The 19,179-nt window shown below is 33.8% G+C and overlaps 1 protein-coding gene across 1 annotated transcript; it reads left to right on the top strand.

Annotated features, from left to right (window-relative positions):
- Positions 1-15,337: 15,337 nt before the first annotated feature.
- On the top strand, positions 15,338-17,333 carry LOC117916897 (salutaridine reductase-like). The gene is made up of 5 exons (XM_034833112.1): positions 15,338-15,496; positions 15,601-15,844; positions 16,188-16,262; positions 16,427-16,609; positions 16,738-17,333. Exons 1-5 carry the CDS (start codon positions 15,462-15,464, stop codon positions 17,113-17,115), a joined length of 915 nt encoding a protein of 304 aa, XP_034689003.1. The 5' UTR covers positions 15,338-15,461; the 3' UTR covers positions 17,116-17,333.
- The last annotated feature ends 1,846 nt before the right edge of the window (positions 17,334-19,179 follow it).

The raw sequence follows: 19,179 nt of genomic DNA, 5'->3' as shown, positions 1-19,179 counted from the left end.
TTGCTAAATTGTTTTTGTCATGGTTTCGTCACAACTGATGTGACTTCCAATAATGGAATATTTTCTTTTGAAACAGTCAGGAAAAAAACAACAGTGATATTCCCATTTCTCATTAATGGAAGAAGCTTTCTTCGTGGTTTTTTCCTTCTCTCGGAGGGTTTTTTTTCCAAATGCAGGAAGAATGGTGAATGTGCTTGCAAGTTTTGGGAAGCTGCATGCATGTCCTGCTTTCATCAGAACTGATTATGACTGACTATTCCCACGCCCAATCCAACAAACAAATGGACCCAAGTTGTAAAGCCCCAACCCCACTTAAAGATCAGCTTTAACTTGGACCAAGCGAAGCCCAATCCGGAAAATCAGTTAACTTGGGTTGCAGCTAGAGCTCTGCTCATAGTCATGGAGCAAAGAATATAAAAATGCCATTAGAAGTCAAGAATTTTGTGCGACAAAGATAGAAAGGTAGAGAAAGAGTTGAATGGGCCAACAACCCCCGCTCAATTCCCCAAAGGATGTGGACACACAAGTATTTACACAGTTTTCCTACAACTAGCTGGATCGCATTCCACCCTAACCGTGTGGGCCAGTCTTCTCCACCAAAAGTATGAAGCCCAATCATAACTGTGAATGGATGTCTATATTCTTTTCTTGTATTTAAATATATGTTTTTCACCATGTTTCAAGCTATAAAGTAAAATGATTTGAAAGAGATCAAACCTTCCTACCTATAATCTCCACATCCTAATTCTTCCCGCCTTCTTCATCTTCTTCAATTCCCACCACTTTTGACAAATTAAAATGATTTTTAAAACATTATATTTTGTAAAGTAACAACATTTACACTTTCCTTCCTAAGTCATTTTCAAGTTATTAAAAAAATTAACAAAAATGCTCTCAACATTTTTTAAAAACCACTTTGCAAAAAGATAATAAGATATCATGAAACAATCATTTTATATCTGACCAAATATTCCAGAAAGCCCACCATCCATGCAACCACCAAATCCCCATCCCCAAAACTTTGATCATCCTATTATCCTACCTCACCAATTCCAACTAGGCATAGGGACACAACCCCCTGTTGAACTTTAACTAATAACTAGTAATTACCCTCCTATGCAAATGCCATTAGTTAAAGGGAAAATTGTGCTTTCAGTGTGATGGCCTAAAAATTAGCCCAATGCCCTCATATAACCCATAATTATGGGAATGATGTAAAATAGCAAGAGATAAAAATAACCTTAAAGTTGACATATTAGATATTATAAAAAAATATTAGACTGTGTGCATATGTGGCTATTGTGAGGGCTCCTTTCTACGTGTCCCTTTCTAACCTAGACACTTTAGCCGTCTAGGACAAGTGTACAACCCATCCGGATCATACCATCCGAACCAAGGCAAGCTCCATCTGGCACCAAGCGTGAGGGGATTCTTGTCCCCCACAGGGCCAGACGGCATTGGGAGTCCGGACTCCCAAACGAGAAAGACTGTCCAGTCAAGTCTTAAAGACCTTCCGGTATACGTGATCATTCACACCTAACATGTGAGCAGCAAATGAGATTCTACTTAGTCCACAAGTCCATGTCAATTAATAGCTACATATAATCTCAGACGTCAACAAGCTGGGAGGACAAACAACTACACAGACCGAGACCATGGCATTTCAGATGATGGCACTTGCCAGCCACCCTTAACTATGATGATTGCCTAGCCGCCTGTAGGACAATCATCGTTACAAAAGCATATCATAGTGCCTAGTTAGCACAAAGGATGAAAATATCGGTAATTATGGATATATCGGTACTTCTATTTTATCGATATATTGAAGATATGTCGACGAATATTTTGATACAAAATATCGGTGAACCTAAAATTGATCATAAATTATAAAATATAAGAAAAAACTTTTAAAAATAAAATTAGAAGTATAATAGAATTGTAATTGATATATATATATATGATATAATTTATTATATTTGATAATAATGTTGTATGTGATAATAAAAAAAAATATATGAATTTCATAAGTATACATTTATTATTAAATTATATCAAATATTATTCGATAATAATACTGTGATAGTTGATTATAATATGTCCAATTTAAAAATATATCTAATATTAAAATTATAATTCATATAATTCAATTGTATTAAATGATATAAAATAAATGATAATATATGTATAATTTTCAATACTTAATTAATATATTACTAATATTAAAAACACTATAAAGAAAATTATCATGATAATTTTTATATTTTTGGTATTCAAATAGATGAAAATTTTTCATTTAATTATAAAATAATTATAATTAATGTGTTCTTTAAAACATTTTTTAAAAATTATGTTTATATATTGAATTAGAGTATATATATATATATATTTTGTGTACCTTATATAACAAGGGGCAGACTTGCCCCGATGGCTAGCTAATTGCCTTGCAAACCTTTTGGCGGGGGTTCGATTTGATTGCATAGGTCGTGTTGATCGTCCCTTGATAGTGTTGATCGCACCAAAATATCACGATAAATTGGCGATAAATTGGTAAAATATTGATAAATTCCATATAACCAACGAGATTCACGATAAATTGCCAAAATATCGAGATACCGATATTTCTCCCTCATCTATCGTGTCGAGGTCTACTGATACATGATATTTTAATCACTAGTTAGCACTACAATGGCAGTCTCATCAGCCCTCTATAAACCTTCCAAAAAATACAAACAAGGTACGCGTGCATTCAAACGCTCATTCTCTTCCACAAAGCAGTTTAAGCTATTCTTGCCTAACTTGAGCTTCAGAGAGGCATGCCCGGACCACCCGTCCGGACATCCTTTATGTGCAGGAAATGAGTCCATCCAGTTTCATTAGTGCTAGACGGATTCTTCGAGAAGCACAAAGAAAGAGAGAAGGTCGTCTGACTTTAATCAATCTAGGCAGACCTAACTCCGGTTTGCTCAGCATCAACAGCTATGACTTGGAACACACCCCTGATAAATCTGATTAAATATAAGAAATTCTCTATTTTTCTTGCCAAACTTTCGTTAATGGCAGACTATTTTAATAGCAAAGCCGCAATAGATGATGATAATATAAAGAATAATAATTTGATTAGGGTGGGAATGCAGTTTTTTTTTTTTTTTTTCAATCAAACAATTTTTTATTGAGTTTTTTGTTTCTTCTGGGCTAGGAGTTAGGTTCGTTTGAAGTCGGTATATTCCCTATTGAAGTGGTTTTAGGGTTTTTCTTTTTTCTGGGTTTGGAATCAAGTTTGTGCAAAATTGACTGTGTTTGTTCCAGGTTTGTAGTTTTAAGGTTCAATTGGCATATCCGTATTTGTTAACATTCTTCTACTGTGAAGGTATCCAAGAGAAGTACCCAACGCATATGAGAGGTTGCTATTAAACGTTGTAGAGGGGGAACATCGATTGTTCATCAGAAGTGATAACCTTGATGCACTTGGGCACTCTTGACACCATTGTTGAAGGAATTGAAAGGGAAAAAGGTCATGCTAGAGCTCTATCTATGTGGTAGTAGAGGACCAGGTGGAGATCATTATCTTGCAACCAAGCACAATGTTCATTATGGAGACCTTAACTATGATGACTCGTGACTATATTCAAGTTCATTAATTCGCTAGAATAGTGTATTGTGTTAATCAATGAAGTTGGATGTTTAGTAGTTCTACAGTACTTGTAAGTTAGGTGTTACTCTAAATGATTGTACAGAATAATGCAAATAGAAAAGGAAAAACTACTAAGGTTATAAATAATTGGTAGTTAATTGTAAATCAATTCTGGATTCACCTTTGGCATTCCCAAATGGTCATATGGAATCCAAGTATCACCAAAAAGTCTTTTAGTTTTGAAATTTCTCCATATGATTGAAACTCATTTATATTTGAGGATTGATTATCTATATGGTAGGAGATGAATAATAGGATGACTAGTTGTCAACTTTGAAAAAGGCAGTAGAGTAAAGCAATTGAGTAAATTCAATCAACTTTTAAATCAGTTTTCATTACTCAATGATAGAAGAATCGAGCTTATGAGTTTGGTACACCAACTTTATATATTCTTCCATATACTAAGACCAAGCTTGGTATGTTCCTAACCCTACAACTTAGACTTTTATATTATCTTTATTTTTAACACAACAAGGTGGCTGGTCGGTTTGTATTGGTTTATGATCGCTCGAATTTTGTCGTTTGTTGGATCAAAACAAAATTTATAACCTAATTCACTATTTTATAGCAATTTGTACCCGATCAAAAAGTAGTTTTTAGTACAAACTACTATAGTATAGTGGTATTTAGGTATCGTCCACAAGGATGGATTATTCTCGATAATTAAGGCTTGAACGAGATGATAAGAAATGATGGTGATCAAGTGAAATTTACTTGAAATTACATGATAAAATCTCAAGATAGCAATGTATTCAAATTGAAATGAAAATGAAGTGTAAAAGAGAAGAAAATTAATAAGATGTGAGATTCTCGGAGTTAGGATTTTTCTAAAAAGCAATTTCCATGGTAAATAGGTGTTGAGATCTAATTTTCATCAAGTTAGATTGAAAACCTAAATTTTCATCTAAACCGATTTTTGATTTAGCTTTAGGTCTAGATCTAATTTCTCTTCAAATTAGGTAATTTAATCCAAGAGATCAATTTGAATCATATATTCAATTCATCTTAAATTATCTTTCAATTATTCATACTATGCAACTATTCAATCTCATCAAATCTAGCATTAAGAATTTGATGAATCTACCTAGCTTGCATTGTAGTAATCATCCAAGACAATTTGAAGAGAAAAATCCCCAAATTTCAATTAATCAATCAATTGGATCGAATTACCTTTGCAATTCAAGCTCAATTATCTAATTCACCATAGATCTTGCCTATAGATCCTTCCTCCTCTGAGAAAAACGAGATTTAGCCACTCATGCTTGGAGATTTGATCTCACAAGACATGTTTGGCTACAGAGAAAATAAGAGAAACTGAAGAAAAATAGAGAATTATATAGAGAGAAGAAGTCTGAAAAGTTCTACAATTAGAAAATGTATCAAAAGTCTTTAAATGAGTCAATCACGTTTCTATTTATAGGCCAAAGTCAAAAGGACACTTGGCATCATTTTAGAGGTCTTCCGGATGCTTCTTCATCAAGGAATCTGGAGAAAAATACATTTTCGCACGAGTCTCAGCAATTTCGCATGATGATGCGAAGTAGAAAATCCATCAACTGCATTTTCGTCTTGCTGGAGTGTTTCGCATGATTGTGCGAAAATTTCGCATGGTCATGCGAAATCACTTTTCATATTTCCCTTATGTGCTACAGCCAAGCCTACTCTGTTTCATTTCACATGACTATGCAAAAATTTCGCATGGTCATGCAAAATTGAAAAACATGCTTTTCCGACTCCTCTTTGTAATTTCTCCCATTTCTTCATTTTTAATCCATTTCCATTACCTTCAATTAAGCTCCAAAGCTTGGTCCAAGTGCATTTCATCTTCCTCTTCATCCACATTATGTACCCTCCTCCATTCCATTTTCCATTTGTCACTCCATGCTTCAAAAATCACCTTAAAATATCTTCAAAACTCAACAAAGAACTATTAGTATCTCTTGCAAGGGTAGCAATGTATTACTTGGGCATATTAGGCATAATTACTACTCAAAAAGTGTGAAACTCATGAAATTAGTATCTAAAATGTGTGGTTTTTTAGTAGTAATCAGTTTATTTGATGTTGATGCCTATTTTATTTCTTTCTTTCTTTGGGCAATTAACCTTAGCTACAACCACTCAACTTCCCAAAAATAACACGTTCCATAGAACTTCAACAATTTCATTTGACTAGTATCAATGTTTTTCTTTCCCTTAATCACCTCTCCCAATTTTTTCTCCATCGGCACAATTCTTAGATGGGAGAGAGTGTTGATAGGTGTGGATGTTTTGTTTGTTGATGAATCTCTAGTATTAGATAATCTTTCTAGTAAAGAGAAATTATTTGCATTTACGGTTTCAATTTTATTTTCTATGGGTTTTATAAGATTACGGTTTAGATTTATCATTTAAATTTTAAAATTAATGATAAGTTGCTTAATAGTATTGGTGGAACACTATTGTTGAATGATTTCTTATAGAATCATTGTTCAAAACTTTTCTTTCCTTGCAATTGATGGTTTTTTGCCCTTTTCTCAAGCAAACAAATGAAGGCATAGTTAACACGGTTATGGACAATGTTTCAATAGGAGGTGTATGGAACTTATGATATTGTACAAAAGTGTTGCACTAATTATACAAGGACAATGCACTAACTATACAAAGGGTGTACAAAGGATTTGAAAATATTTTGAACCACTCTCTAACTTATTTCCCTCACCCAAGGATTACACAATTTCCTTACCCACATTCCTTTGTGAGATACTCCTCTTGTGAATGTTTGTACACTTGAACATGGTATTTGGACTACCTACCATAGTAAAGATGATTGGGGAGTGCGTTTAGATTCACCGTAACAAACCATTGAAAACATGGTTCACACCCTTTGTTCCTAAGTCTTCTACTCTTTTCTGAATCATATCATTGGAAACATGGTATACACACCTATATAAATACATAATTTATGCATGTGTATGAGATTTCCACCACTATACAAGAGTGTTACACTAAATGTACAAGGTCAATGTGCTAATTATACAAAGAACGTACAAGGTTGCCCTTTATGTAGTATTTTAATCAATTTATGAACGATGTTTTTTTTTTTTTCTTGTAACCTGAGGGCTACACACTCTCATACCACACACTCCTATATCACACACTCATCTCATGCACTTTATTACACTTGCATATTGATATTTGAACGCTTACCCCACCAATGATCATTGGGGAACAAAATTTGGATTCAATTTTTCCTTATTTTTTTGAACCAAAACATTGAAAACATGGTTAACCCACTTATAGACACACATTCACTAATATTTGTATGGAATTTTCTCTAGTGTATAAGGTATTTACACTAAGTATATAAGACAATTGTACTAATTGTACAAAGGGTATACAATATTACATTTCTTGATGCATTTAAAGGAATTCTAAAAAACTTACTCGTTTATTTCCCTTTGCCAAGAATGAGGGACATTCCTCACATATATTGCTTGATCATATACTCATCTCATGCAATTTATTGACCTCGTACATGTTCATTCAATTACCTACCCCACTAATGATAATTGGAGAATAAAATTTGGGATAAATTTATCCTCTTTTTCTAAACCAATTAAATGGAAACATGGTTAACCTACCCAAATGCACACATTCACTTCCACGTTTATGGAATTTGTGCTATTGTATAAAGTATTTACACTAAGTGTACAAGACAAATGTACTAACTATATAAAATACTACATTTCTTAAAACATTTCAAGGGATTCTGAAAAACTCACTCAACTCATATTTTTAAATTTCAACATCCAAAATTTCTAATTACATTTTTTTTTTTTTTTGTAGTTTTAGTAATGTTCTTTCTTTACACATTTTCATCTCTTATGAAAGAGGATTAACCATGCTATTTAAATCTTCCACAATTTTTTTGTGAGAAATCTATAGCATACTAGTACCATTGCTTGGAAGAAACATAATATAACTTTTGAATGACAATATTTAGCTTCTAATTTTAATGAAAAATAAGAGCACATGCAAAGCATGACATACTCATACTAGACTCAAACATAACTAAAACAACTTCTAAATAACAAACGTGATTGTGAATGTTACAACACATCCAAATAGAAAATGAACAAGGAAATTTGTTTTGTGATCTTCAGTCCTCTTGATTACTTCATCATCCTTCGATTACCCAATAAGTTGTTTAACCTCTTGTATGATTTGTAAATGTTACTCTTGTAATCAATAACTTAAGTTTGGCATTCAAGCTAAGATGTGTACACACCTAGTCTCCTCCCAACAAAAACAACATAGAACTTGTCTTCATTTCCTATATCTGATTTCTTGTAAGCACACATACAACTGTATTGTTAATAGTGATGAAAACAAAGCAACATCTATCTATGGGTCTTTCTTCCATGTTTGTTAAAAATATTGGCACACAAATTTAAATGAAAATGTCAAATATTGACTTCTTTGCATAAAAATACTTGAATAAGATGCTTGATCGACATTACAAATCAAGGTTGCTTAGACGGTGCATAGAACCGAGCAATGGTGTTGAAGGTTATATTATTTATAGACTTTGAAGATTGGTCGGAGGACCTATTTGCAAGATTGGCATGAGGGCCTACTTGCAATACTATATATATAGGTTTGAATTAAGATATGCATGGTTGGTAAATATGTAATTTTGAATTTAGATTTGAAATGAATAGTATTACTGCAGTGAACCATCAATCACTCTTAGTCAATTGTAAAATATAGTTTTTATTTTTTTTCACACCAAAATCTATTTCACCTAATCTATGTCATTGTATTATGCTATCCTATATGGTTTTCAAAATGAATATATTTGATTTCCTAACACATGCGATATGTGAATCTTATCAATGTTGGTGGTAAGATTGAAAAAATGTCACATCTACGTACAACACTATGCATGTCTTGTTTGCAATTTGAGGAGAAAAACAAAGTTTATCATAATTTCGAAGCCATTTGGTTAATTAGTTACCATAATTATCCCAAAATTTGAAATACAATATTAAATAGGAAACCCAAGGGTAAGTCTTCCAAGATCATTCAAATGCATTTTAAATTAAAGAACTCATTGCATACTGTCTTGGGTTAACATGTTACTACTCCTCATCAAATATTTCAAAGTCTGATTTGCATTACGACAAAAAGAGAATTTCTTCTTCATCTTCTGTACTTAGTTCTTAACCATTTGCAACTTTGTTGTTGTGTACTTCTTGTAGCATTATAACCCTAGTTTTTCAAATAGTCGTGTTATTTTCCTCCCTAATCTTGTTTAGTGTTTCGACAAAACTAATGTGATTGTAACTACAGACAAACAACGATTTTCTATGGGGTACCCATACACCTAATGATCATAGTTCTTGAACAAGATTCTTTGATTCCTCAACCCGATGTCTCTACTCACTTTCCATTGTACACATGGTCACATCAAAAAATTCATCCGATAGTCTTAGAGAGTACATGAAATTATCATCTCTTATTTCCCAGTGTTAAGAGATAGTTTCATATAGTTATAAGATATACACGTGTCATATGCTATTTGGTTTTCTTCTATTATTGTTAAATGAATTGTTAGAGAATTTGTTAGGTAGGTCTACTATATATATTACTCTATAAATAATAGAATAAAGAAGGAAAGAAAAATAAAACAGAAAATCACTTTACTTTCTTAGTTTTTGTTACCTTCCTTTCTTATCTCTGTTACTTTCTTTACATGGTATCAGAACATTCATCCATGGCTGATTCCCTCACCCTCACTTCTTCGTTCTCATCCTAATTTGTTTTGATTTCCTTCAATCACTCAATTTCCATAAAACTTGATCGTAATAATTTTCTGATTTGTTGTCAACAAATGGAAGTTGCAATCAAGGGTTACAAGCTCTCAAAGTTCATAAATGGAATCGATACCGCACCTCCAAAATTTCTTTCTTCCACAAATGAAACAAGTGGTAAAATCAATCAAGATTTCTCTGATTGGGAACAACATGACCAATTACTAGTCTCTTGGCTCCTTTCATCAATGTCTGAAGGGCTTTTAACGAGAATGGTTGGATGTGTAACTTCTTTTCAGATTTGGGAGAAATTGGAGGTTTTATTTGTTACTCAAACTTGTACCAAGATTGATCAGTTTAAGAAGCAACTCAAGAGCTCTCAGAAAGATTCATCATCCATGAATGATTATCTCTTGCGAATCAAAAGCATTGTAGATAGTCTATTATTGGTTAGCTATTCTATCTCTATTTTAGATCATACTGACGCAATTTTTGAAGGATTATCCTCAAAGTATGACACTTTGATTATTGTTGTTACCACACACACAAATTCATATACTGTTGATGAAATAGAGTCTATTCTTTTGGCTCAAGAAAAGTGCATTGAGAACGCTAAAAAAGCTTTAGATTCTAATTTGAGTGCTAACTTAGAAACTCAAAGCCAGAATAATCTGAGACAAAAAAAAAGTCTCATAATTTTTCCGAAAATGGCTTTTCTACTTTTGTTCAAGGCAATTTTCGTGGTCCCAATAATTTTCCTAGTAGATAAGGTTCTAGTAGTCGTGGATTTAAAAAATTTAGAGGTTCTGATATTAGAGGTCGTGGAGGCTTCAATGGTGCTCAGAATTATTGGAATTTCAATAAACCTCAATGCTAATTATGTGGTCATGGTGGTCATTTGGTGCAACAATGTTACTACAGATTCGAATCTATCATTCTAAGGCTCATCTTCATTTCAAAATGGATTTTCTTCTGCTCAAGATTCATCACAAATGACTACAATGGTTGGTACTACTTCTAAATTTTCCTATGACTCTAGCTGGTACCCAGATTTTGGAGCTACAAATCATATCACACCAGACATTCATAATCTGATGAATAAAACTGAATTGGTTGGGCAAGATAAGATCGTGATGGGCAATGGAACAGGTTTAAGCATTAAACATATTGGACAATCATCTTTTCAGTCTCAATTTACTTCGAAATTTCTCTCTTTGAATCCTCTTTTTCATGTTCCTTCCATTACCAAAAATTTGCTCAGTGTCTCTAAATTTCCCAAAGATAACACTGTGTATTTTGAATTTTTTCCTAACTTCTGTTATGTCAAAGATCAAGCTTCCAAGGAAATTCTCATGGTAGGGAGAGTTAAGAATGGACTTTATGTATTTGATGATTTCACACTTCTGCCTTCAGCAAAGCCACTGTCAATTCCATCTTCTACAACATCTTATGAGTCCTCCACTTTTTCATTTCAGAATCATGTTTCTAGCCATTTTCATTATAATCCTGAGTCTTGTACTGTAGTTAAGGATTCTCTAGTTCTTTGAATACTTTAGGTCTATGGCATCACAGACTTGGACATCCATCCCTTAAAATTGTAAAGTTTGTTATGTCTAACTGCAATATTTCTGTTCCTAATAAAATGCAGTTTTCTTTTAGCTCAACTTGTTATTATGGCAAGATTCACAGACTTATTTTTTCTTTTTCTAACACTATTTACACTCAACCCTTACAAGTTATACACTCTGATTTATGGGGCCCCTTTCCACTTCAATCCTCTAGTGGTTATTACTACTATATTCACTTTTTCGATGCTTACTCAAGATTTTCTTGGATCTACTTGCTTAGACATAAATCAGATTCATTTTAAGCCTTTCTCAATTTCAAAACTCAATTGAATAACAATCAGGTTTTAAAATCAAGGTCATACAAACAAATTGGGGCAGAGAATATAGAGCTTTCACAAATTTTTTAACTTCAAATGGCATTCTTCGTAGATATTCTTATCTTTATACTCATGAACAAAATGGTTTGGCTGAAATGAGGCATAGAACCATTGTAGAACATGGTCCCACCTCGTTAGCATCTGCTTCAATCCCAATGAAAATTGGGATGAAGCCTTTAGAGCTTCTGTTTATTTCAACAATAGATTTTCAACATTTGTTCTTCACCATAAAACTCCTTTAGAAGTTTTGTTCAAAACCCTATCGGAATACTTTTTCTTAAAAATATTCGATTGCTTCTGTTTTCCTAACATTCATTCATATAACAAACACAAGCTTCAATTCCAATCCACTGAATGTACCTTTTTGGGTTATAGTCTCAATCATAAAGGCTACAAATGTCTTGATTCTAATGGCAAAATTATTATTTCTCAAGATGTCATTTTCAATGAGTCTTCATTTCCTTTTGCTCACAAAATTTAGTCATCCTTATCTAATTCTATCTCACCCTCTTTTCATCATTCTGCTACTCCCCCAATAATTTTTTCCTTTGGTAGCTTTACTCATCCAGAAATTGTCCAATCTAATACTAATGCTTCAGCACCTACTGTCTCTCTTCTAGATACTAATACTTATGACAATGTTGTTGGTCATAAAGCTCTTTCACAGGACCAAATACAATAAGATTTAGCTTTTGTTCCAATGCAACCTTACAAAAATACTCAATCTATGGTCACTCGGTCTAAAGCTGAAATTTTTAAACCAAAGGTTTTGGCTACCACATGTGAACCTACTTGTGCTCAGGAAGTTTTATGCGTACATCATTGGAAACAAGCAATGACTTATGAATTGATGGCTTTTCTGAAGAATAATACATGGTCCTTAGTCCTATTACCACCTAGAAGAACACCTATTAGCTGCAAATAGGTATTTAAAGTGAAAGAAAACCCCGATGGTTCAATTCAAAAGTACAAAGGTAAGTTAGTGGCAAAAGGGTTTCATCAAGTTGCTGGTTTTGATTTCACATAAACTTTCTATCTAGTTGTTAAACTTGCAACTATTCGAGGTATGCTTACTATAGCTTTGTCTAAAGGTTGGTTAATTCATCAATTAGACATTAACAATGCCTTTTTGAATGGAGTGTTGCATGATGAAGTTTTTATGAAACAACCTCCTGAATTTGTTCAGCATAACCAGTCTCATCTTGTTTGCAAATTACATAAAGCTTTATATGGCTTAAAACAAGCACTAAGGGTCTAGTTTGAAAAGTTAAGTGCAACCCTATATTCCTTTGGATTTATCTCTCCCAAGTCAGATCAGTCTTTGTTCATTCGTGTGATAAAAAGTCATTCTACCTATATTCTTATGTATGTAAATGACATTCTAATCACTGGTAGTAGTGAACAAGTTGTGATGCATCTCATTACCAGTTTAAATAGAGAGTTTGCCTTAAAAGATCTTGGAGAAGTCAACTATTTTTTAGGGATTGAAGTGAAGCATACTACTGAAGGTATTCACTTTTCTCAAGGAAAATACATAACTGGTCTATTATGCAAAGCCAAAATGGAAGGTGCCAATCCTATTTCTACTCCCATGACCAGTGGACAGAAACTTTCAAGCTATGGAAGTGAATCAATTCAGGACGTGAAGTTGTACAGATCAATTGTAGGAGCTTTGCAATATGTAAGGGTTACTAGGCCTAAAATTGCCTATAGTGTTAATAAAGTTTGTCAATAGATGCAAGCTCCATTAGAATCTCATTGGAAAATAGTCAAAAGAATTCTCAGATACTTAAAAGGAACTCTTCATCATGGATTACATTTAAGAAAGTCTCCTACTCTTGATCTTGTAGCATTTTGTGATGTCTATTGGACCTTTGATCCTAATGACCGAAGATTAACTTCAGGATTTGGTGCATATTTTGGTTCAAATTTAGTCACTTGGCAGTCAAAGAAACAATATACTATATTTAGATCAAGTACAAAAACAAAGTACAGAAGCCTAGCTAGTTTGGTTGCAAAAATCACTTGGTTACTATCTCTTCTCTCATAAATTAAAATCACTTTGAATACACCACCAGTTATTTGGTGTGATAATCTTAGCATTGTTATGTTTGTTGCTAATCCAATATTACATGCCATGAGAAAACACATTGAATTGGATTTATATTTTGTAAAGGGAAAGGTTTTGCAAAGAAAGGTTTCAGTCCAACATGTGCCTTCCATTGATCAAGTAGCAGATGTCTTAACGAAAGCTATCTCAAGCACCCAGTTTGTAAATCTAAGAAACAAACTCAAAGTAGAAAATCTTTCTACGTTAAGTTTGAAGGAGAATGTTAAGAGATAGTTTCATATGGTTACAAGATGTACACGTGTCATATGCTCATTGGGTTTTTTCTATTATTGTTAGAGAATTTGTTAGTTAGGTCTACTATATATATTACTCTGTAAACAACATAATAAAGAAAGAGAGAAAAATAAAATAGAAAATCACTTTACTTTCTCAGTTTCTGTTATCTTCCTTTCTTATCTATGTTACTTTCTTTACACGGGTTTTTCTCAATAGTACGGTAATTTAAAAAAGTTATGCCTAAATTATTGTAGTAGAAGAAGTTATTACAAATATATGGTAGTTTTTGCCACCTAGGAGATAGGAGATAGGAGATAGGAGAGAGGAGAGAGAGTGAACGGATAAATTTTTTTTAAACCAAAATCATCTTTTCAAACTTTTCAAAAGGGAACTTGTCTCTTCAAGAGACGAGTTCCATGAAAAAAAATATATATATTTTTATAAAAAAAATTCCCAAATTAAAAAAAAAAAAAAAAAAAAAAAAAAAAAAAAAACAATTCCTCAAGAACTCGTCTCTTGAAGAGACGAGTTCCATGAAAATATATATATATAAATTCTTAAATTAAAAAAAAAAAAAAAAAATTCCTCAAGGGAACTCGTCTCTTTTCCATGAAAAAAACAATTCCTTAAGTGAACTCGTCTTTTCTTTTTAAAATTCCCAAATTAAAAAAAAAAAAAAAAAAAAAAAAAAAAAACAATTCCTCAATGGAACTCGTCTCTTGAAGAGACGAGTTCCCATGGAAAAAAAAAATATATATATTTTTTAAAAAATTCCCAAATAAAAAAAATCCTCAAGGGAACTCCCATGGAAAAAAAAAATTTTAATTTTTTTTTAATTCCCAAATTAAAAAAAAAAAAAAAAGGGCAAAAAGCAAGTCCTCAAGGGAACTCGTCTCTTGAAGAGACGAGTTCCCATGGAAGAAAAAAATTAAATCCCAAATAAAAAAAAAACAAAAAAACAAAAAGCAAATCCTCAAGGGAACTCGTCTCTTCAAGAGACGAGTTCCCATGGAAAATTTTTTTTTTTTTTAATTCCCAAATTAAAAAAAAAAAAAAAAAAAAAAATTCCTCAAGTTCCCATGGAAAAAAAAAATTTAAAACAAAAAGATTTAAAAAAGAGATGAGGAATTGTTTTGAGAATTTTTTTTTCCATGGGAACTCGTCTCTTGAAGAGACAAGTTCCTTTTGAAATTTTTTTAAAATCGTCTTTTAAAAAGACGATTTCGCCTTTTGAAATTTGAAAAGATGATTTTGGTTTTAAAAAAAATTATCCGTTCACCCTGTCTCCTCTCTCCTATCTCCTCTCTCCTAGGTGGCAAAAACTACCATATATTTGTAATAACTTCTTCTACTACAATAATTTAAGTATAACTTTTTTAAATTACCGTAGTATTGAGAAAAACCCTTCTTTACACCCGGTATCCCCTCATAGCTCAAATATATCTCTATAGTGCTTACCCAAGTGAAATGAATCTTTAGAGCTTACCCAAGTCAAATGAATCAGAAATAGGATAAAATTGATGGACAGACACTGATATAAAGGTGAAATGAATACTGTATTGGTTGACTTTGGAGAAGGGTGAGAATTACTGTGTTGGAGATCACCATTGCCAAGAGGTGGGCATTAAAAAGAACCTGGAGAACTGTTCAGTTGATCCTAACATTCCCCATCTGATTCAAAAGAAAATGGCATCAACCATCTCAGATTCAGCGACGATGAGGTGTATACTTTTTTTGAGCTACAAGTTGTAAACTACAACCCATAGCTGTTGAGAATAAAAAGGCACTTGCCTATTCTTAATTACTATTTATTTTTGGTTTTCAGATGTGCGCTTGTAACCGGAGCAAGTAAAGGAATTGGATTAGAGATATGCAGACAGTTAGCTTCTAATGGAGTCATGGTGGTATTAACAGCTAGAGATGAGAAGAGGGGTCTTGAAGCTGTGGCAAAGCTTCATGAATCTAGCCTGTCTAATGTAGTTTTTCATCAGCTTGATGTGATGGATGCCAAGAGTATCACTACCTTGGCAAAATTCATTGTGACCCGTTATGGGAAGCTTGATATTTTAGTAAGGAATCAACCCTTTTTGGAAGGACATTTTTTTACTCATTTTCCTTCTGCTATGGAAAAAAAATTCTTAGGGTTTCGCGACTTTGAGATTAGTATGATACCTAACTTAGAGGATCCTGAAAATTTTATACCTCAATCAGGAAGCAAAGCAAAAACATTTTAATCATGTAGAGAAACATTTCTTGTTGCCTTACTTCATTTTACTATGATATTAACAATAAACGCAAATTTGAGAATTCAAGAAAATGAAAATCAGGTAAGCTGCCCTTCATTTTTGGCATATTAGGAGAATCGGAGGGATTCTGAATTGATTAGCAATATGAAATCAAAATTTCATGCAGGTGAATAATGCAGGGGTTAGTGGAGCCATTATCGACTGGGAAGCATTTAAGACCTTAAACCTTGAGGATAGTAAGGTATGTTATTACATTCTCTTGAAAAATCATAACTAGGAAGTCTAAGCTCATTATCAATGTGTCTATCAACCATATATTGAAATGAATAATTTTGTTTCATTTCTAAATTTAAAGAGGACAGAGTCTGATAGAATCAATGACTCAATATAGTTTCAATGTTGTAGAATGATGCTAATGTAGCAGAATCGGTGAGTAAAGTCTTAACGCAAACTTATGAGTTGGCTGAAGAAAGTGTAAAAACAAACTACTATGGTACCAGAGCAGTGACTGAGGCCCTTCTTCCATGCCTTCTGCTATCAAATTCAGGAAGAATTGTGAATGTGTCTGCAGGTCTTGGAAAGCTTGAGGTATGTAAATGTAATTTCACCTTCAAGGGGAAATTCTAAAACCAAATTCAACGTTTATAATGCATTAGTCATGTCTAGCATTTCCATTACTCTTAAGATTAATGTAGAGTTCTTCCTTATTTTATCAGTTTGTCTCCAATGAAAGGGTTAGAATGGAGCTAAATGATGTTGATGTACTCTCAGCAGAGAGATTAGATGAGATAGTGAATGAATTCCTCAATGATGTTAAGGAGGACAGGTTACATGACAGAGGCTGGCCAACTCAGACATCTGCATATACAATCTCCAAAGCAGCCGTGAATGCCTACACAAGGATTGTTGCCAAATCATACCCAAGTCTCCTCATAAATTGCGTCTGTCCTGGTTTCGTCAAAACTGATATAAATTCCAACACCGGTTTCTTTCCTGTTGAAGTGGGTGCCAAAGGCCCTGTTATGTTGGCTTTGCTTCCAGAGGGAGGACCTTCTGGCCTCTTTTTCGAAAAGATGGAGGCATCAGCCTTTTGATCATAAGTCAGTTATAAGAACGAGTTGGTTTTCCGCTTTATGCATTTCCTATGGTCGTATTTGTAAGGTTATCGAAGTTTCCTATGCTTTGCTGAGACAATTGGGTGATAGCTGTGAAATTTCTCTTGTATTCGGTGTAATAATTGTGAACTTTAGCTCTCTGTGTGAAATTGATGATCCTTTTAAAGTAAGAAGTAGGAAACCAGCCTCATCCCTTACTTTGGAATGTTCATGTATTATTCATCTCATTATATGCAACCAGTTCTTATTTAATAAAGAAATTCCACGGGGTAGGACATGGGATTGGAAGCTCAATCTGAACACTCATTCAGGGCTTCCACATCTGGTCAAGGGCGGCGCATTGATCACATTTACAATGACCTGCTTCTTATGAAATAGAAATTGTCCACTTACACTCTAAGACGCCGCATCCTCACACGTATATCACAACACGCCAAAACATGGCCAACTCATACATCTGCATATTATTCTCCAAGGCAGCTGTCAATACGCACAAGGATCATTGCTAAATTGTATCCCTGTTTCTACGTCCATTGTTTTTGTCCTGGTTTCGCTACCACTGATATGACTTCCAACAATGGAATATTTTCTTTCCCATATTCAGGAAGAATGGTGAACGTGTCTGCAAGTGTGTCCTGGTTTCAGCAGAGCTGATATGGCTGAGCATTCCCATGCCCAATCCACCAAACAAATGGGCCCGAGTTGTAAAAGGCCCAACCCCACTTAAAGATCAGCTTTGAGGTGGACCAGCAAAGCCCAATCCAGAAAATAACTGAACTTGGGTTGCAGCTAGAGCTCCGCCGATAGCCATGGAGCAAAGAATAGAAAAATGGCATTAGAAGTCAAGAATTTTGTGCGACAAAGATAGAAAGGTAGAGAGAGAGTTGAATGGACCAGCAACCCCCGCTCAATTCCTCAGAGGATGTGGCCTCACAAGTCTTTACACAGTTTCCCTACAACTAGCTGGATTGCATTCCACCCTAACCGTGTGGGCCACTCTTCTCCACCAAAAGTGTGAAGCCTGAATGGGTATGATATCGATGTCCTTTTCTTGTATTTAAATATATGTATTTCAACATGTTTTCAAGCTATAAAGTAAAATGATTTGAAAGAGATCAAACCATCCTATCTATAAGACTATACTCTCCACATCCTAATTCTTCCCGCCTTCTTCATCTTCTTCAATTCCCACCACTTTTGACAAATTAAAATGATTTTTAAAACATTATATTTTGTTTTAGGCATTGACACTTTTCTTCCTAAGTCATTTTCAAGTTATTAAATAAAATACTCTCAACATTTTTTTTTTAAAAAAAAAAAAAACATTGCAAAAAGTTAAATAAGATATCATGAAACAATCATTTTATATCTGACCAAATATTCCAAAAAACCCACCATCCATGCAACCACCAAATCCCAATCCCCAAAACTTTGATCATCCTATTATCCTACCTCACCAATTCCAACTAGGCAAGGCATAGGGACACAAACCCAGCTTTTACTTTAACTAATAACTACTAATTACCCTCCTCCCTCCTCCTATGCAAGTGCCATTGGTTAAAGGACAAAATCCCCCATCATTCTGCACACTTCGAGACCCAAAGCCGCGTGAGCACACGGACCGGACCCTCTCAGCCCCAAAAACAAAATTGGAAAAGGTCGGGTAGCAGTGCAGACTGCAGAGAGAGCAGCTTTTCACCGTCTTCCTTTCCTTTCCTTTTTTTATTTTTTTATTTTTAAATTATAATTAATAAAAAAGGTCGAGTTGGGAATCCAAGACATGAAATGAAGTGACGACCCACCTAAGACCTAAAAGGCCAAATCAACAGAGAACTGGGACCCACACGGTTGAACAAAGTTGGCATCATGATTCTTTTATTTTTTTCTTTTAATGTTTTTTATGGGGTACCCGACAGGTAATAGCCGTTATGACCCCACATTGGCGACTAATCCACTACCCGTCCATGTATTCAAAGTGAATTAGGTATATTCCACCTCCACGTAGCCTCAATTATTATCATGTTATCAACCTCCACTTTTATT

This window comes from Vitis riparia, chromosome 6, assembly GCF_004353265.1.
Source record: "Vitis riparia cultivar Riparia Gloire de Montpellier isolate 1030 chromosome 6, EGFV_Vit.rip_1.0, whole genome shotgun sequence".
Classification (NCBI taxonomy): domain Eukaryota; kingdom Viridiplantae; phylum Streptophyta; class Magnoliopsida; order Vitales; family Vitaceae; genus Vitis; species Vitis riparia.
This window is presented reverse-complemented; position numbering and strand designations above follow the sequence as displayed.

Bases quoted from the DNA above. Each gene is read 5' to 3' on its own strand.
- LOC117916897 (XM_034833112.1), top strand. From the start codon at position 15,462: ATGGCATCAACCATCTCAGATTCAGCGACGATGAG. The intron at 15,497-15,600 runs GTGTATACTTTT...TTTGGTTTTCAG, and splicing joins TCAGATTCAGCGACGATGAG to ATGTGCGCTTGTAACCGGAG. The intron at 16,610-16,737 runs GTATGTAAATGT...TTATTTTATCAG, and splicing joins CAGGTCTTGGAAAGCTTGAG to TTTGTCTCCAATGAAAGGGT.